The sequence below is a fragment of the Camarhynchus parvulus genome, chromosome 6 (genome assembly GCF_901933205.1).
Source record: "Camarhynchus parvulus chromosome 6, STF_HiC, whole genome shotgun sequence".
NCBI lineage: Eukaryota > Metazoa > Chordata > Aves > Passeriformes > Thraupidae > Camarhynchus > Camarhynchus parvulus.
Window position 1 is genome coordinate 19,259,919 of NC_044576.1, and position 20,777 is coordinate 19,280,695.

The following is a 20,777-nucleotide window of genomic DNA, read 5'->3' on the forward strand; positions in this document are numbered from 1 at the left end:
CAATTAAAGAAAAGAGCTTTTAATCTCTGATAAATTTTTTTCTGAATATCAAGTCATTAAGTTTATCTTGTTTTATTAAGGCAGGCTTGCATACTTTTTATTAATGTGTTTAAAGCAGTGTGGTGAGTTTTTCATAATATGCCTGAATTAAAGTAAACTCAAAATATACAATTACACATTGCAATATAAAAAACAAGAAAAACAGACCAAAATTGCTTTATCAGCAGTTTTAATAATGCTTCTCTTGGTGGCAGCCTTAAATGAAGTGGAAAAAAAACTTCTTTTCTACTTAAATCTGACACACCATTAAAACCTTGCAGTGATTTTAGCAATGACTGCTTGTTCAGAAGTGAAGCCATCTTTTCCAATAGCTGTCACCTTGTGTACAAAATTGAAGGTTTTAATCTTTGACAGTCCATTAAGTACTAGCTTTGACTGGGTCACTGTTGTACATCTAACCTCTGAAAATATGTTGGGGTGGCTCTGAAATATTTAGAAAAATGGAATACCTGAGGGCTAAAAAAAGTGTCTTCACTTGAATATTTTTCCAATGTTGTTATCTCCAGTCTGAGATCTAACGGAGAAATTGCAGTCATTGATTCGGCAGAATTCCCGTGGTCTCCCAGGGACAAGGGTTTTCAGAGGCTTCTCTTCAGAGGAACAGATGTGGTTTGAATCAGTTTTCATATGACTCAAACAATTTGGCTTGCAATATTAACTCTTCCCTCCAGTCTTGGTTGTTAGAGTTTAAAAGTGCACAAAGCTCTTAATGCTTATAAAATGTGTGTGTGTGTCTGTGTCTGTGTGTGTGTGTGTGTGTGTGTGTGTGTGCGTGTTTGTAAGCAAACCCAAGGACTGACTATCTCTGAGAAGTTGTTGAATGCTTTTTTACAGGAGTGGTTCTTAAGCAGATTGTTATTGAGAGGCCACATTGGCTCACCTTGCACTACTACTGGAGAAAGAAGAAAGGCAATACTTCTGCCTATTTGCCAGATACAGAGCAGAAATACATTGGTAACAAACTGCCTTGAAACAAGGACTGATAATAAATGGGGCTATTAGGTCTTGCAAGGAACCTGTAACACCTGAATAACAATTTGCCCTACCAGAAACAGTGAGAAGGCTGGGATGGTTTTCTTTGTAGATGCTGTAGCTGGTCAGATTCTCAAGAAATGTCCTGCATCATTCAATTATCACACGCGTAGTCAGTAAAATATCTATTCTAGAGGTAAAACCATAGACATTCCCAGTGTTTTAGATTTCTTCAGTGATTATCTTGTCAGTAAAATGGTAGTGAAACTGGCGGGACCTCAGAATGACCGGTGCTTTCTTTTGTTTTGCATAAAGGCCATAAAATACAGTTCAGCTCCTACTGCCAGGATGTCCCAAGTTGCTTTGACAAGGGAAACTTGTTAAGGAGAACTTCTTATGATGTCAGTGCTATGTTGGTGGCACAAATGCATCTTCAGGGGAGCACCTTACAAGGGGGGGATGGGATCAGTGTTTTGAAAATAATATGGAAGTATTGACTCTGCTGATGCGAATTCTTTTGACTGCTGTTTTTTTATAAAACAAAGTCTTTAAGAACAACTACAATGAGTATTGAAGCAACTGTTCTCTTACTAAGGCTTGAAAAAGAAAGCATGAGCATAGGTATGTGTTTTCATTTCTGTTCTGAAAGTTGCTGGATTTGGAGGAAACAAATAATATAAATCGAGGTAATAAAAATTATAGAACTTATTTTACTTTGATGTGGTGGGACATTATATTTTATTTTTTGGTCTTCTGGATTCTCTCTTTGTGGGATCCCTCTCCTTCTCTTGGGCCTTTGAATTTCTTTAGCCAAGCATGATCTGTAGGTTTTTTTCTTCTCTGAAAGAACTGAGCATTTGCAGGTTAAGCAGGCATGCTGCTGAGCTTGAGGTGCTGAGGAAGCTAAATCGTCATCTAGGCAGGCTATATTGAATTCCAGAAGGATAGGTTCAGATGGTAAATCTGCTGTTTTTCATGGACATTTATTTAAAGTGTGAGATTGTGGGGTTTTTTTGTTGGTTTTTTTAAATATAAATCTTATCCTTCCAAGGCTGCCATGGTACTTCAGTACGGAAAAGGAAAAATAGTATGGCAAGGGAGAAGAAAGCTGTTAAAATGGTTTCTATTATTCTGAACACTGCAGATATGTTCTGTTGAATTAATGATAAAAACCTTCTTTTCCTTTTTCCAGGCACTGTACTTCAAGGCTTAAAAGCAGTGGGCTTTGTTTGTCACCTCCCCTACACTCCATCTTTTAGCTTGGCTTATCTTTCTGTTATAAAACCAATTTTGACTTTGGTTGGAAATGTGCAGAGCTGTGGTTGTACAGGGTCTCCTGTAGCTGGACTTACTTTTATACCTGATTGCCTTGCTGCTTGAGTGGTGCTGAGAATCTTATTTATAATGGAAGTGACTGTTGCTCAAAGCATTACAAATACATCCTTGTTATCACCAGCAAGGCTGAGGTATAGCCCACTTTTGAGCTTTCAGTTTAGAAATATCAATGATAACATGGCAGGGGACAATGTTTTGTTTTTCTTTTCTAACAGCATGTACCTTCCAAGGCTGTGGTTAGGTCAGTCTAATGTCTGTGAGTGGTGTGTGCTAGGGAGACACAGGATGTATCAGGAACTGCCTTTGTAGTGCATCTGAGAAGCACCATGGAAAAAAATCTCCCTTTGGGCAAAGGGGCTGATTACTGAAAATATAAAACATCAATTAAACCAGAAGAACAATCCAGTCTATGTCTGTACAGATCTTGCACAAGTGGGAAGTCTTTGAATATGTGTCTGTTTTGAGAGCTGGAAAAGGAAGAGGAACAGACACATCCATGTTTTTTCAAACATACAAGATAAATAGTCTACATGTGAATTTAAATTTTGGATTGCATATTGCTGTTTTGTAATGGTCTTTTCCTTTATTTATTCACTAAGGCTCTGCTTCTGTTTTTCTTATTAGGATGACAGTTCTGGCAGTCTTGCGTCAATATCTGCTCTCAGTCTATTAAACACAGGGGTATGAAATTTAATATATACTTTTTGTAGTCGTATTTGATGCCATGCATGGGACTGTGTAGCACTCATTAAAATAGTACAAACATCACATTTTCACAGTAGCATGAATATTTTATGGCACTAACCATCAACTCATTAAAAACCATTAGCAAAATAAACAAGTTTCACATGTGAATCTCACTAACAACTTGCAGTGATAGAGAATTACTGTTTATTGTTTATATTGCATGTTCTTGGATAGCAAGAAATAGGTAATCATACAGCTTGATAGTAATTTGCTTTCTATGTTTGCTGTGCCTCATTGCTTAATGGTAAAAGTATTTGAAAGGCTAAATTTGTAATATTTTTAACAACTTATTAAATTTGAAAATTTATATATTAGAATCTTTTCTGTCTCTGAGCCACACAAGCTATTAGCAGTGGCACTTCAGAACTCTAGATGCTTTTAATCACTATTCCCAATGTGAAATTGGAAAACTAGAAAAGCATAGCTATCAAAACTTTTGTTACATTTTACATTATCTCCTTGTGTGACTGGGATCCTTCTGAAATTATGCATGCCCATTACTTTGTACACTTTTTATGTAATTCTGCACTCTGTGTTAACATGAATAGTTCAGATTGGCTTTTTAGTTCTGTGGAACTGTGGAACAGAGCAGTCCCATAACTGCTGGTTGATTCTGGTGCCTGTGGTTCACATTACATGGCCTGGCCACTCTCAGCATGTCTTTATTGGGCCCAGGGCCGGTGGCTTCTTGTAAACAAAAGATGAAGCTTGATGCACCTTATTAAATATCCAATTGAGGAAAAAATACAGCAAACAAAGAATTGAAAGTGAATGGCATTAACTTTGGAAGATTGACCTAGAAAGTCTTAAGTGTCTGTTTGGTTGTCCTTTTGTACTGTGTGAAGAAGTAGTATTTTCTTCTCCATCAATACATCTGTTCTTTCTATTTCACCTGCAAATTAGGCGAGAATGTAGTGTTCTGCCTGTCCTGACAGCATCTGGAATTCCTATTTCTGGGAAAATGTCTAGTTTATGACTCACAGGATTTTTAAGTGACATCTACTCTTGCTATAAACACTGCTTTGTTTATAATCACTTTACAGCCAGTGCTAGCTCAGCAATTTTAACATTTAACCTGGAGGCAACATGCATGCTGATGTAGGATTATTCATTAGCAGAAATTCTTCTTACATGGATGCACTCCTAGGTGATTCTATTAATGCTTCTATTCTTGGATGATCAGCCCTGATTCAAATGAAGGCCTATAATCTTTCTGATGATATATCTAGTTAGCTGCACAACATAATGAAAATAATCATATAGATGTTTCATACACCCATCTGCTCCAGTCATGTGTGTGTAGAAGGGAGAGAGGTTTAAAACCTTTTGCACAATATATGGCAATCCCCGTTCTGTTTCGTCAGCAGAAGTCACAGTTGATTGAATAAAAACTGTTTTAGGATCAGATTTAGCATTAGAGAGGAGAAAGCATATTAGAAGAAATTGTCATACACAGGATGTTTAATTGGAGTATTAGTATGCCTTAACATCTACTTTAAATAGAGGCAATCCTTAAGACAGGGGAAGCTTATTCAGTGTTGCATTCTTTAATTGCATAAATTCTCTATACATCAGATGCCTTTCTCCTCCAGCATACCTACAACATAATTGGATGTGTGGTGTTTTGTCTGTATAATTGGTACTGTGAGAACTTTCATAGTCCTTGTAAACAAAGGCTTTTATCACTCATTCCCGGAGTTCAGCTTTTGTTGTTGGATCATAAATGGATCAAACTTAATTCCAGATTCATATTGAATTTTATGGTTGGTATTTATTCCTTTGCAGCTGTATAGTTTGGGCTCTGTAGATGCAAGTTTGTCTTCTAACACTGAACCCCTGTGTTTCACACTTAGCTAAATACTTTATCCCCACAAGCATACCCTACTTCATGTCTACTAATGCTTTTGGAATGCTGCAGTGCAGCTGGTTTTCCTTTCTCTAAGGTCATTGGCTTAAGTATTGGAAGAGGGAGCTATGAGGAGTTACTTTTATGTTACACAGAGCAATCCAGTCCTGTTTAGAGGTATTGAAAATGATTCTCAATGGTCTGACTGCCCTTTATGGTACTAGAGCAGAAGGATGAATAAAACTTCAGACTTGCATGTTTTCCATGTAGATAACAAAAAGGTGCAAGCAATAAAGACCTCTGTGGGTTTCTTTACTTTTTTTTACTATTATTTTTTAGAATACCAGGGCATTCTTTTGGTGTTCTTTGTTGTGGTGGTAGGGGGTGGGGTTTTTTGGGTTTCTGGTTTTTGGGTGGGGTTTTTTGTTGTCTTAAGAAGAAACTATTTGAGGTATCTTTATCTTCTTAAGCAAATGCAGTTTATAAGCAAAAGATGTTTTCCCAGCCTCAGTTACCTGTCTGTAGTTTAATAGGCTTATCTGTATCTGTGCAGGAATAAATACCAGAAATGCAAGTCCCTCCACATATTGAAGCACTCTTAAGTATATTGTCACAGTGCTTTTCAGGAAAAGCATGATTTTAGCTTCTTACTGAGTTAATTATTGGCAGTAGATAACAGGATGCTGTTCCAGACTTAGTAAGAAGATAACTTTTTATTAAAGCTGAAATTTGTTTAGGAAGTGTTCTGGAATTTTCAATAAATGACTGATGTGTTGCAATAAAGATTTTTTTAAAACAACCTTCTTGTGAAACCATACATGTGACACTTCCAAAATAATTGTTTTACATATACAGGTTTTACATAGTCTTAAATCTTAGCTGTCAACTGTTCTATCTGCTGGCTCATGCCCTGCATGTTAAACATTTGACAAGACATTTGACTTTAAATTGTATTTTTACTTTGTTGTGGGAGAAAATTAGCTCACATCTTTCAAAGGGAAGTTTTATGTCAGTTCAAGCTTTTTAGATTCTGCATCAACAGCACAGTGAAGGATATTGGATTCTTTACATGTAGTCATATAAAGTATTCCATAAAAAAATGGATACTTTATTTGCAGAAGTTCTATACACATTTGATGGTTGTGGGATCTAATCTTCAAATTAGTTTCCTAGAGCACAGGCTTCTTGAGGAAAAAGCATCTTGCCTTGGAAGGTTCTGATACTTTGGAATATATTTCAGTTTGAGGAGTGTGCAGCCATGACAGTTTGAGCCTGAGGCTATTTTGGTCTCTCTATTGACTCTTTCTGGTAACACTTATAGTTTTCCTTCTCTGCCCATGTGATCTCTTTTTAAAAAATCTAACTGTTCATGATGTGTACTTTCAGAAACACAGTTGGATGATGAGTTCTGCCTTTTGTTGAAGAATTGTTAATTTTTGGTTTTTTCTTCCTCTCTTGCCTTGGAAATAGTGTTTCAGTTCTTAGCACAGGTGATAGCTGGAAGCACTAGCCTTGTTCACATATATTGCTTGTGTTAAAAAATGGCTTGAGTGGCTTCATTTCTGATAGACATCTTGCAGTGCTTTTTTTAATCTTTTTTTAGCTTCCCCCACCCCAACTTTTTTTTGCATACAAGTTAGATATGTAGAGATGTTGAAAAGGTTGCTAATGTTTGAGCTTCCTCACCTCTGACCAGTAAATGAACTTGATTTGGTGACTCATGTTACAAAGGAGAATATGGAAGTAAATCAGAACTTCTACCAAGAATCTGAGGGATGGCATTGCTATTGTGCTACAGCCTGGATGCTGATCTCTGTGTGTTATCACAGGATACATTTCTAATTTACAAATGTACTGAGTGTCCCGAGGTACACAACGTGACAGGAGTACTGATGTTGTTTCTATTTTTAAGCGGAATGAAATAATTTTAGGCTTGAGAGTATGTGTATTCATTCAAATGGTGAGCATTGATTTTTTTGATTTTGCTTATGTAAATTACAACAAAACTCTACCAATCCTGTGTCCAGTTGTTCAAGATACTTGTTTCAATGTGCTGACTGGTGTTGATGCATATTATTCCATTAACTTGGCAGTAAATTTTTATTCACAGAGGAGAAAAAGAAGGGGATGTGAGATTTGACGTTTTCATCTGGCTCTGTTTAGCTTTTTTCTAAGGATTGTGTCATATTTTTGTTTTGTTGAGTTGCTGTTGTGGTCAAAGGATTAGAATTCTTTCTTCCTCAGAATCTAGTGTGTATTGGAGGCAGTTAAATATTTCTTTCTAAGTAGATTGCATGTTTTAACCTCAGCGGAAGGAAATTATATGGAACAGGCTTGTAATGATAAATACTGCTGTATTATCACTGAGTGTAGTGTAGGTGGTTCTGGTTTATGTGGGTGTGATGGTGTTGTTCAAGGCCTCAGGAATGTGAGGTGTACTGGATCTTAAGGGGGGCTGGAATCAAGAGGAAGAAATGGAAAGAGACACATGTTCTTGATTAGTGGTGGGTTTTTTTATGGTCAACTTCACATATTACTTAAATACACTTGTGCACTAGCTAGGCTGGGTAGATTATGCAGATTTCTTTACAACCTGGTCCTGGGATGCTCAGTTGAAATATTGAACTAGAATAGATCAAAGATTAAGTTGATACAAGCAACTGCTTTCTCATTCATCTTTACTGAGCAGTCCTGGAAAGCTGCACTGTTGCTATCAGCATTTTCAACTTGTAGTGTTTGCCACTTGCTGTCTTAAGTAATGTAAAAATATTTAATATGAAATTATTTATGCATTTAGTAATATCATGCTTACTAATTTGGAGCAATGCTGAAAGTTGAAATGTAATTTTTATCAATAATGTTGTTTAGGAATATGAAGCACGGACAGGAAGAATGTATAAACCTCCACCCCCATCAGCCAGACGTAAAAATATTGAGTTTGAACCACTTTCAACTACTGCTTTGATTCTGGAGGATCGACCAGCGTAAGTATGAGTGTGCTGTGCAACTGAAGGACTGAATTTTAGATACTTTTCTGATGAGCTAAAATTCACAAGTCTTATGTGAAAGAATCATATAATCTTGGATTATTCTGTCCCACATAATAGCCTAACAAACTTCCTAGAAGAGCCTTTAAGCGTATCACAGTCTGTATGAGGAATTCTTTCTCACTGTAATGGAGCCACCAGTCTGTAATCTACTGTGTCTCACAGCTGTCTGTGACCATGCTTTGGGCATCCTCAAATCTTCAGGAATTTTCTTGATTTATTTCTTCCCTGCTTTCTCAGTGTGCACTTCCTTCTCCCTTATCCTCCCTTCCCTTATTTTGGAAACTTAAAAACATTTTAGGCAGGTAAAAGTGCAGCTGAAGGCAGGGAAACAGCAGTTGAAGATGTAACAAAACCCACATAAAGCAAAAATAAGAATGGTAATGAAAAATGGATAATAAATTGGTCAGTATTTTCAGATCTACAGTCTTCAGCAATTTGAAGGAAAGAGAAAGGACCTGCTGACTAAGAACATAAAGAAAACAAATGGAGCAATGTTTTCAAGTTGCACCATGGAAAAGCTTGTGATGGCACTGTTAAATGTTTGCTCTAATCACTTCCAATTAGGAAATGGAAAATAGACTATATTAGTGTTTCTTTGGATATTCTCTCTGGGTGTGTATAAACTCATTCCTTGCTAAGACAGAAATATTCTGAATGGAATTATGGATTACTATGAGTATTTGTTTTCATAAGTGCATTATTTCTTTTACTGTATAGTAGAGGATAAGATACACAACAACTGGATTGCTGATGTTTTTCTTTACTTTCATCGTATTACAATTCACAAGCCAGGATAAATATGCTTTTACAAATGACACTTGTTTCAACTTGGAGTACCATCCTAAGCATGTAGTGTGTTGCCACAGTCTAATCTTTGAAAATACATTCTACTCTCACTTTCATTGAAAATATTAATAAGTGGTTTAGTCTGCTTATATGAGAGAGGAGACAGAAAACTTTTTAAATATTTAAATGACAAAACTGTTTTCTATGTATTTTGGACCAAAGTAGACTAGACATTAGGTAAGAGGCTGAGACCAAACCCTGTGTTCTAATTTGCTTTGATGTGAGTCTCCTTGGTCAAGAGGAAGTGTGTTTAGCAATTAGGGGATCATTATGCAGCCAAAAAACAAGCACATTTTTATCTGGTGAACTTTTAGACCAAGCTTCCTTAGCTTTAGCTCTAACATCAGTGGTGATCTACCCTTTCTTCCTTTGGCAAATTTACCTTCTTTTCTGAGAATTTTAAGGGGTTAACTACAACGAATAAAAACGTTTACCTTTTATTGAAAATACTTCTTCATAGATTTCATATGAACATATGATTGAAATACACATGGCCAGAAATGGATTGGAATAAATAACTGTATGGTATATCAGCATTTTCCTTTTGTCACTCACTTGAGCATCATTCCAGGTGTTCAACAAATTTAATAAGCTCACTTTGGGGAAAGCTCTAGGAGAACTAAAAAACAGGAGCAGCAAACATGTAGTAGTTCTCTACAGCTGTTACTGGAACACTGGCAGTATGGCAGCCCCAAAGCTCACCTTTGAGAGAAACCGAATTTGATCCTGTTGTGAAGTGGTCCAGAATGTCATTTGTGTGTATTGAATTCAGGAACAACTTGTTTTCAGAAATCTTCCTGCCAAATCAGTGGAGGAGGCTTTACGTCATCGACAGGAGTACGACGAGATGGTGGCAGAAGCAAAAAAACGAGGTATGTCAACTGCCAGCAATCACTGTAATTCCTCTCCACTCTGCTGCAAAAATAAAGCAAATCCTGGCTTGTAGGCAAGTGGGTACATTAAAGAACTTCTTGTTCCAATGTCTGGGTTATTCTCTGGTGCATAGGGGCATGCAGTTTAAAACAGAACTCAGTTATCAAATTGTTATTCTGCTATAATGAATGTAGCTAAGTTCAGAATGCAACTTAACCTTTCATTTACTTTTTAAGGAAAAACTTAATTTTTTAAAGATACTTGTGTAGTGTGGTCACCTATAAACTTTCTGGATACTTGGACTCTTTTTGCAAGCTATGTTGCTGCAGTTGCCACTACGAACCAAAGTATAATAAAGCTCACTGCTTTAAGATCTGATTTCCTAGGAATTTCACATCAATTTCAATGTGAAGAGAGATGAAAACTTTGGGGTTATTTTTCAATCAGTTGTACCTGTGTGAACCTTCTTATTCCCACTAGGCATGATTAATTTAAAGAACAGATCTGTAGCATCTGGTACTGTGTCAATCTATGAATAGTTGTTGAAAGGACTTTTGTAGTCTTGTGCCTAGTATTCAGGGAATAAGCTATTTTAAGAATCTGTGCTGCATGTTTTACTTGGGCTATTGTCAGAGATACAAGCTTCTGAACTGCTTGATCGTTTATGGATCCATGGCAGCTTACTTTGAAAGATGCAATAAGAAATCCACAGCATTTGACAATGCATTTCACTCTGCTCTTGTGATGTGTTTCTTGTAAGTTGTGATCTGTGGTCTGTGTTCTTTAATAACAGCATCTTGGGAGGTTGAACCATGTGTGGTGTTTTCATGTGTGTGCCCTGGTTTATTAACTGTTGCTACACACTCTAAGCTTCAGTAAAACCTTGATGAAACTGGTCAACCATCTCTGTTTACCAGGGAGGGCATGTTTACTCTCTTGATGTGACCAGTGCATGCTTAAATAGAAAATGTCTTGCAATTTCACAGTGGTTCTAAGTGATGTCAGGAGAGCATTGGTCTGTCCTTCTTTTAGCCTTTTTGATAAGATGAATCTGCAAATGATCTTTTTCTAACAGAAGGCAGGACATTGTTCTCTTGTTCAGCATTGTGACTTTGTCTTAGGTCTTTAGGTCCTGTTTCCAGAAAAGAAAATACAGAACCTTTTTAGGTGGAAGCTTCTTTAAAATTTGAATAGTTTTTAAATGGATGTGGAATTGCACTTTTAAATAATAAAATTATCCATAAATATTGCTGATTAGTCTAATGAGTGATTAAGGCTCAGATAAAATATGGTATGAAAATCATGAGTGGAAAAAGAGCGCTGATGATGTGCTTGCTTATTAGTTATCCTGTGTACTGCAGAAGAGAATTATCTGAGTTTTCTAGCCTGATTTTTGCTTGTCTAAATCACTGTACTTGAACAACTTAGCTTAAATTAAAAAATGTCCAGAGAAATACACCTACACCTGAGAAATCAACAGAAATAGTACATGCAACAGTAATTTACCCTCGATCTTTTAGACATCTAAATACTTGGGTAGTAGCTGAATAATTTACCTAGTAATTTGTATACACTAATACAGAATTATTAACATGTTATGCCTAACAGAAATTAAAGAAGCACATAAAAGGAAAAAAATAATGAGAGAGCGTTTCAAGCAAGAAGAGAATATCGCTAGTGCTATGGTGATTTGGGTCAATGAAATACTACCTAACTGGGAAGGCATGTAAGTAAAGTTCTGCTGTATAAATGAGGCAAGCGTGGCTTGTTTCTCCTCTGGAAACTGAGGACCCACATACCTTATTTTCCTTTTCTGTGTTGTCAAGAAGTCAGTTTTTGTTGCCATGATATAGTGTGAGGTCATTACAGAGCAACATGAAATGTGCTTTCTGGGAGCTGAATGTTTGGGGGTTTTTAATGGGGCTTTAGCATCAACAGAGATCTTTGAATATTGATTTGGTAAACCGTATGTTATTTTGCTTGTAAATTGCCCAGTGATTTTAGAAAACAAGATGTGCAATATGTGCCTTTTTTTTTTCTTCTCCCTGTTTCCATATATTAGGCGTGCTACCCGAAGAGTTCGAGAGCTGTGGTGGCAGGGATTGCCCCCAAGTGTACGTGGGAAGGTTTGGAGTCTAGCTGTGGGAAATGAATTAAACATCACTCCTGGTATGTTCCTAACAGATCACATGTTAATGCCAAATTGAATTGATTATTTTCAAAGAAAAATGTAAACTTTTGTTAAAAAAAAAATCTATATCTATAAATCAGGGTATATTTCTTTCTGAAGAAATTTATTTTACAAGGCTAGGAACAATTGTGTTTTACAATTAGACATTGTAGCCTCATAAATTATGGAAACAAGGTTCAAAACCTGCTTGCAAAAACATTTAGTATTTTAAGAATTAAGGTAGTGCTTCCCCCCAGAAAACAATTTTTATGTTTAAAACTGAGAATTTGTAGCTTTGATTTCTTAACAGGGTGAAAAGGGGAATTGCTTTATTTTATAACTAATGATTGATGAATTGTAAGTATTTTATTCACAAAAATACAAATCTGAATTACGTAAGGCATGATCTCCCTGTCATAATTTGCATGTTCACAGCAGGAAGTACAATACAGTACACACTATAAAAACTGTGCATAGTGGTAACCATCTAATAGACTCTTCTCCTGCCCCCAGTGATGAAATCAAATAACCAGAGCCAAGAATGCTTAGCATGCTTTTGTCTTGGATGGGTGCTTTTCTTACTACTTCCTTTTTGGTTATTGGTTTTGTTTTGCTTTCTTGCAGAACTTTATGAAATCTTCTTGTCAAGAGCTAAGGAACGATGGAAAAGCTTCAGTGAGACAAGTACTGAGAATGACATAGAAGGTGAGATCTCCTGAGTGCTCAACAACCTCCTATTCACTTTTATAAACCCACAAAGTCTCTCAAGTTCCTCTGCAATTTCAGCATTAAGAATACTTGTTAAAAGTTCTCAAAGTCATTCCCTACTTAAATGTTAAAGATTTGCTGTCTTATAACAGGTCAGTGAGCAAAGGGCTTGGCAGTACTTACTGTATCAATAAAAGACAGATTAAAATATTGCATGTACTACTTTCAAATTAATGTTTCCTTTGAAGTATCAAGACTCAGGCTCTCATGAAAATATTAGATGAAATACAAAAAGAAAAAATAGAAAACTCAATTACAATACATGCTCTTGCTTAGCTCTTCGTAGATGGGTTCTCCTCAGTTAGTATCACTTCCATGATTTTGAGAAAGAAAAAAGAATATCCTCTATTTTTTGGTTCTGAAACTGAGAGGTGAAAAATACCAAACATGACACATTTCAGATCCCACTTGTATTTCCTTGCCTGCCCAGATGGCCTTTCCTTCCAGATCTATTAAGTGGGGATGTTAGCACTCTTTTGTCGAATGCAGTTTTTTCACTGGCATATTGCTGTCTCCTGTGGATGTTCTTTCTGTTAAAAATAGTATCAGTGATGTTTTTAATGTTGGATGTCTCCTTGTTATAAAGGTTAACTCCTTGTGCTGTTGACTGATAATTTTTAAAATGCTGCCCTGTGATAGTGTCTTTTCCATTACTCTAGTTGTTTGTGCTTGCCTCAGCCATTCCTGCCTAATTGCCTGTACTTTGACTGTAAATTATTTGGGTCTTCCTTAGGGATAGTCCTGTGACTCATCTGAAGGTTGTCTTGAGACAAACAATTTATAAAAAATTTGGTGTGTATATGACTGTAAATATGCTTATCCTTGGAAAACATGTTTGCAATGCCCCTTGGTCTGTGGAGTGGTGGTTTGCTTGTTCTTTTGTTGTGGGGGGTGTGGACTGTCTTTGGGGGAAAGCTTAGGTAATCTATTTTTTGGAGAGGTAATAGTTCTAGATGGGAATGAAGGGAGAAGGAGCTGTTTTAATTGTGCAAGATGTCCTGGGAAATGGTGTAAAAAGGGAAAACTGAAGAGTGATAGAATTTTCATCTCTGAAAAGCAAGCAAGCTGACAGTGGTTATTACTAATCTTTGGTAGCAAAGTCTGGAAGACCAACTATGATAGTTTTAGGAAGACGGGAATGGAATGCTGCTTTCCAAGCTTCAGCAGAGCAGGTTCTGTTTACCCTGTTCATCAAATTGTCATCTTTGCTTTCCAGTTGGAAATCTTGTCTGATTTAAGCCCTCTGAAAGAGCTTTTCCCCCAAGTCTTTTACCTGTATTTTTTCCCACATTTTCACTAGTGTTTTTATCATGCTGCTGTGGAGACGATTGGACAGAGATAATTCAAGGGCTAGCAGAATTTCTTCTGGAAGTTTTTGGATGAATGCTGCCTTCCTTGTCTTTATGTGCCTACAGGAGTTTTGTTCTGAAGTTTGTAGAATTTATCTTTAATAAGTGTTGGTTTTGCTTGCAGATGCAGGTGCATCTGTTGCTGATCGTGAGGCCAGTCTGGAGCTAATTAAGTTGGATATATCACGCACATTTCCATCCCTGTATATTTTCCAGAAGGTGAGATGCCTTTAACTTTCGTTATGACAGTTTTAAAATTCTGAATAGTTAAACAAGAAACATAACTGGCCAAATATGGAAGAGTTTTTAGAAGTTGTTTGGACTTCTTAAATATTCTTAAATGAGAATAAAATAGAGACACTTAGTGACGGACTATGAGGTTTTTTTCCTCCTTGAAACTGTATGAGATTCCTGTTAATGAGATTCCTATTAATTAATTGATTTCTATTAATTATGAAAATACAGGCAGAAATGAGAGTATTCTCACTGCTACAGAAATCTTGATGCATTCTGGTACACCTTTTCAGGCTTTATGATTTTTATATAGCTATAATATGTGCATACATGTATATAAAATAAGATGCAATATCATTATACAGTAACTTGCACTACGAAGAATTAAACTATCCACTGTTTCTGAAAAGGAAAGTCCAACCTTGGATCTGTACCAGATATCCTCATTTTCTGTTATGTACTGGTTTCTGCTGAATTATTTCACGGGATTATTGTTACTTTTCTTTTAACATCTCAAAAGCATTTGTGGTAATGCTTGGAGCAAAAGATGGTATTACTCTGGATATGAATAAAGCAACAATTCACTGGCTCATTTGCATCTTAAAATATCAGCTTGCTCCTTTCCTGTATTTTTTAAAAATAATTATTTATTTTCTCCTTCTACTCTCTCCTCTTATTAGGGTGGTCCTTATCATGATCTCCTTCATAGTGTTTTGGGAGCATATGCATGTTACAGACCAGATGTGGGATATGTAAGTATTTGCTGTAAAATGTTTCTAACGTGACAAATAAGCTTAAGATGTCATGTATTAAAGTATATTGAATAAATAGATGTTCTAAACATTATGCTACAAGCATAATACTAATTTATTATGCTTTAATAATTAAACTTTGGCAGTTATTTCATAGCAGTCACAATTATGGTAGTCCTTAGAGACAATTAAATAGCTGAAAATATACTGAATGTCAGTGTTCAGTATCTGGATTGCATGGAAAATTTTAAATGGGTGTGTTCATAAGACATTATAGTTCTGACAGAGTATCCACAGGAAAAAAACCCATAAGGTGCTAGTGGACTTCCAGTTAGCATCTCACTTGTTCTGTCTTTTTCTTCCCCTGTTGCCATTTCCACAGTGATACTCCCTGCTTCACTACCGCACGTCCTAAAATCCAGAAATTCCTTCTTAGTGTCTTGCTGACACAGAATAATCACTCCCTCTGAGTTCAGTGAAGATTAGACTGTTTTCAGCAAACATTACTGTGTTTAAAGACAAGCAAAGAAAAAACCCATTAAAAAAAATGTCAAAAACCCCTGAACAAACTAATTAAACCTACCATCTCTCTGAATGGTGTTGGCTTACAGAAGCATTTAAATAATGAACAGTAATGAAGAAAAGGGTTTTGTTTTACTTTGTTCCTGGGGGTATCTAGGAACATCTTTCACAAGCTCTAATGCTTCAGGCTCAAAAACACTTGAAAAGTTTTAAGTCTCATCCATGTAACAAAGCATTATTTGGCACAGGGTGTGTCTTCCTCTCTAAATCAGATATGCTTGGGACTCTGCATAAATAACTAGTCGGTTTTTCATGTTCAAATGTTTTTAGGCCTGAATTCTGTCATCTGTGACCTCATTTTTGGAGACTCTCCCATATTTTTCAAGTGGGATTACAAACTCTGCAGGTTCTGAGACTGCTTGTTCCCAGGGTGGAGTTTCAAAAGGCAAATAAGTAATTTTTCGTGGATAAGTCTTCTCTTTTCCATTAGAAGTATAGCTAGTCTTGATATTTCTTATCACATTTTTTAAATGTTAATATGGCAGTAAATGTAATGAAATCTTATTTCCACACCTATTTATCCCCAAGAAATGGGAAGCTGATTGTCTGTTTCTGGTGCATATCAACTCTTTTCCCTAGTTGGTTAAAATGCTGACTGCATGGGTTTTTTTTTTAATGAGATCAGGCAGCATGAATGTTTAGAGACAGTGGAATAAAGATGATTGCAATTGAAATTGGTAAAATTATTGTTAGCATAATGGGTATTCAGATCATCACTTAACTACAAGAATCACGCTCTTTACTTTTATTGCAGGCTAAAGTGTTTTTGGGAGAGTAATGGTGGAAAAATGTAAACTTGCACTGCACCTAACCACCTAGAAGTAATTTTATATATGTGAAAAATTATGGTTTGGCAAGTGGAAAGGCATGTATTGACTGTTCTGAAACAGAATTTTGTCTCAGTTCCAATGTATCTGTCTGGGTCTAAACTGTCCCATATGTGAAGTTTTTCTCCATGACTGCTTTTCCCATAGTTTAACAATGAACTTGAGGCCAGGTTTTGTTTCTCATGAGCTCTGCATTCACTCTGTGTGGTTTTAACTTTCTTGTATTTCAAGTCCTGAGGACTTGTGATCATGAGACCTCCCAGAGTGCCTGAACTGCAGGAATCAAATTGATTGCATGCATAAAAATAATTTATCCACGTTGTTTCTATTCATCTGGAAGTGTTACGCAATGGTACTTGATAAATTGCAAACTGTAAATATTTCCATTTCCAAAGATGTAAGATCTACTGAACCTACTCACCTTTATTTGCCCGATGCTTTTCCCACTTGAAGGTACAAGGGATGTCCTTCATTGCTGCTGTGCTCATTCTCAATCTGGAAGAGGCAGATGCTTTCATTGCCTTTGCTAACCTTCTAAACAAGCCATGCCAGCTGGCCTTTTTCCGTGTGGATCACAGCATGGTATGCACAGAGTTTTCTGGTTTTGGACCTTAACGTTCTTTTGACTTGAAGCTTAGTTGTTTTATTGATGACTTCTTGTTGTCCTATTGAATAATGGAGAACTTTAACCTGTGATTATAAAACTGAGAATACCAGGTACTAATCCATAGAACTCATTCTCATATTTTGATTTCTCCTCTAGAAACATTTAATCATTTTACTTATCCTAAGGAGTCACATTGTGCTGTGTTGACATCAGTTCTTGGTGGGGTTTGTGTTGGTTTACAACCAAACATTCTTTTGATGACTGCTTATCATGTGCTTTACTATCCCTACAGATGCTGAAATACTTTGCAGCCTTTGAAGTATTTTTTGAAGAAAACCTTCCTAAATTGTTTCTTCATTTCAAATCATACAGTCTTACTCCAGACATATATTTGATAGACTGGTGAGTTCATAGAACATAGAAAACCTAACCTTAGAACTGTTGGAACACTTTCTACTTTGCTATAGGTCTTTCAACACTGGAATAAAGCATAAAAAAGGCATTCAGTAGGTCTTGTGAAATCATGATGAACTGTTTTGTGTAACTGCAGTTCCTCTGGCAGGCTTCAAGCTTTGTTAAAAGAGATGTATTCAGTTACAAAATGAGACAAAAAATGAGGAGTTCTGTGTGTTCACTTTCTTGTTGCTGCAGTTATGTGACATAAGTAGGGGAGAGGAGGCTACTACACCATAGCAGTATGGTGTACTGTGATTCTAGTGACTTGGTGAAATTAGCATAGTCAGCTACTGAAGGAAACATAAATGTAGGAATAGAGACTTTAAAGCAGAGGGAGGATGAAATTTAAGACCTGGTTTGAAAAGGGATAAGCTTGAAAATGCAGTGAACAATTTGAAGTAAGGAATGTTCTAAAGCAGAGAGTAGCAAGCTCTGTGTGTGTCTGTAATGGAAGGTAGTAATCCAGGCACCCTTGAAGTGTGATAGTGCTGTCAAAACCAGAATATTTATTTGTGTGCATAAGGATGAGCTTCATCTAGAATTACTATCAGATTTTAAAATGAAAAATTCGAAAATGTATCACAGAAATGTAGCTATTGATTTATCATTAGTATCCCATTGGTGGGATGCAGCCCTCTATTGAGATTAGTTGTGGCTTTAGATTTAGTTTAGGAAACAAATGATGAACAGAGCTGTTAAACTGTATGGCTTAAATGGGAAAGGTTAAGTCACACAGTTGTAATCTTTGTTGCTCAAGTTCTTACGTGTGTATTACACTGTTTGACAATGAAGAGATTTGTCACTTTCCTAGCCAGAGCTTTCTAAAAAAGATGGCATTGAAATGGAGGATTTCCTGTGGCATCAAAAGAGATGGGTTTCAGAGTACAAGTTCTGACTTTAAGAACTGGACACTTGTGGATCACTGAAATAGGGGGGGGAAAAAGTGTATAAAATAACTTGTCATCTGCTTGCTTTGAACTAATTTAACTGAGATTTAAAGATGATGTCTTTTCATTTCTCTGAAATAAGTTATAACTCTTCCTTTTTGTTTGTTTTTGACTCATTTGTAGGATTTTTACACTCTACAGCAAGTCATTACCACTTGATCTGGCCTGTCGTGTCTGGGATGTTTTCTGTAGAGATGGAGAAGAATTTTTGTTTAGGACAGGATTAGGAATCCTTCGGTTATATGAAGATATTCTCCTACAGATGGACTTTATTCATATAGCACAGTTTCTAACAAAACTTCCAGAAGATATTACATCAGAAAAGCTTTTTAGTTGTATTGCAGCTATTCAGATGCAGAATAGTAACAAAAAATGGGCACAGGTGAGTTTCTTGCAGATAGATATCAAATCTGACATGTCAGCACATGAATATATGGGGCACCTCTCTTCATGATTATTTAAGCTGCTTGTCTGACTCCTGAGCAGTGGGCACTTCCTTCCTAGTGTCTCATTCTAGAAATTAATCTCCATGCTAATATTGTGGCAGTTAATATTGATATTATCATAACACTGGCAGCCTTCATGTTCATTAAATGATTTTCTTTTCCAGGTGTTTGCCTCACTGATGAAGGACAACAAAGAAGGGGACAAGAACCATAGCCCAGCACCAAAAAGCTAATGTTGGCGTCCATTGGAAATGTGGAAAACCACTGGATGACAAAGAAGTCTTCACGTCACTTCTCTGTGGGAAAAGCACTATAGAAAATGTGAAAACGAGATGGAAAAAAGACACAGCTCTCAGTGGAGTAACGAACTGATGAAATCTTCACCCTTTTGCCAGTATTAGTTTTTGCCATGGGCAGATCTGATTTCACACAGCATACTAAAACCTATGAAACTGAGAAGCGGGGAGTTCATATTTAATACTTTAAAAGAATCAGCGCAATGCAATAAACATTTGTAATAACTTCTGTTGGTACTTTAAGCAAATTTTTGAGGCATAACTGTTTTTAAAAATACCACAAAGGCACTTTTTGGAGGGGATGAGGGAAATGCTAAATCTTAAGGCCCCAAAACTGCTATCCAAACCAAATGCTTTGGTACAAACATTACCTCCAAAATTAACAATTTGCAAGTATTGAGGACCAAATAAAACAGTTTGGTATGTTTATGTGCAAGGTGGTTAAGATTTGGGAAGGGGTATTGTCTTATTTACTTGTTTGGGTTTTTTTTAAGTTGCAGCTTCATTCTTCAGTCTGGGCAAATGTAATTAACTCAGGAACTGTAGACATATTGTGCCCAAACCTAGAGCAAAAATAAGCTGAATTTTAAACAGTGATAAGAATAGGGCTGCTATTTTCACTGTACAGCTTTCAAAGCAAGTGGTGTTTAAGCATTTGTTTTGGTGTATTGATTGTGGAGTAAATGGAGTGGGTATTCTGTGAAAGGGTTTTGCCACCAGAAGTTTTATATTGTCGAGCCATTTCCAACTAAAAATTACTTGTATGTAATGGTGAACACTAGAAAATGACAAGGCTATCTAAAGGCTTTTGTGTTCTCAAAGAAGCAGCCACTTTTAACACTTGGAAATAATGCAGACACAGAATTGTTTTTGAAACTGTCTTTTTATTAGTGTGCAATACTGAAATCCAAAAAGCATCTGTTAAGTGATAATTCTCTAACATCTTTTAACTGTGAGACATAAGGTCATGCTGTATGTGTCACAGCATATATTTTCAAACATTTCCTGTTCTTGAAGATGCTGTACAACAACCTGTGGTTGTAGGGGACAGAAATTTAAAATGGATAGCACTGCAGGTGAGGAACACTTGCACTCTCTTGATCCATTTTTTGCTAATATTTAATGTAAATAAATTCCTTATATGTGGGTTTTTGTAACTGGTCCCTCTGGAAATCAAGTAAAAATTACCATTATGTATTTTTAAGTGCAGGAGGCTTCCAGTTGTCTGGTGTTTTAAAAGCAGAGTCTGCATAATCGGGGTAAAGATTTAGTGTGGTGTAATTTGCGTTGCTATCTGGTTTAAAATCTACATATATGCTACTCATAACATTACAATTTGAAATGTAAATGTCCGATTTTTCTTAACTTATGTATTCACTACTTTAATTGGATCCAATTTGTCTTATATTTTTGTGTTATCTTGTACAGTTTTCTTACTTTTCAACTATAAATCTGTATATAACTGTAAATAGAAGGCTCAAGCCTTCCTTTAAGACCACTAGTACCAATCCTGTGTAAATAAAACTTACATTAGCTTCGGCCCGTGCTTCTTTCCCGTTGCCGCGGCGCTGCCGCCGCCCAGGCCGCTCCTGTGGGCGGCGCTGGGCCGGGGGC

At 36.4% G+C, this 20,777-nt stretch overlaps 1 protein-coding gene across 2 annotated transcripts in view; it reads left to right on the forward strand.

Annotated features, from left to right (window-relative positions):
- The window catches only part of TBC1D12 (TBC1 domain family member 12), a 40,520-nt gene extending 19,823 nt beyond the window's left edge, over positions 1 to 20,697 (forward strand). Inside the window, exons 3-14 of one of the 2 annotated variants that reach the window (XM_030950925.1) lie at positions 2,992 to 3,048; positions 7,829 to 7,944; positions 9,646 to 9,728; positions 11,338 to 11,455; positions 11,792 to 11,898; positions 12,524 to 12,604; positions 14,141 to 14,235; positions 14,931 to 15,002; positions 16,865 to 16,993; positions 17,311 to 17,420; positions 18,545 to 18,803; positions 19,032 to 20,697. In XM_030950925.1, the coding sequence (XP_030806785.1) occupies positions 2,992 to 3,048; positions 7,829 to 7,944; positions 9,646 to 9,728; positions 11,338 to 11,455; positions 11,792 to 11,898; positions 12,524 to 12,604; positions 14,141 to 14,235; positions 14,931 to 15,002; positions 16,865 to 16,993; positions 17,311 to 17,420; positions 18,545 to 18,803; positions 19,032 to 19,100 (1,296 nt within the window). In that variant the 3' untranslated portion in view covers positions 19,101 to 20,697. The remainder of the gene's footprint in view (positions 1 to 2,991; positions 3,049 to 7,828; positions 7,945 to 9,645; positions 9,729 to 11,337; positions 11,456 to 11,791; positions 11,899 to 12,523; positions 12,605 to 14,140; positions 14,236 to 14,930; positions 15,003 to 16,864; positions 16,994 to 17,310; positions 17,421 to 18,544; positions 18,804 to 19,031) is intronic. The other variant, XM_030950926.1, reaches the window with a different exon arrangement.
- Positions 20,698 to 20,777: the final 80 nt, after the last annotated feature.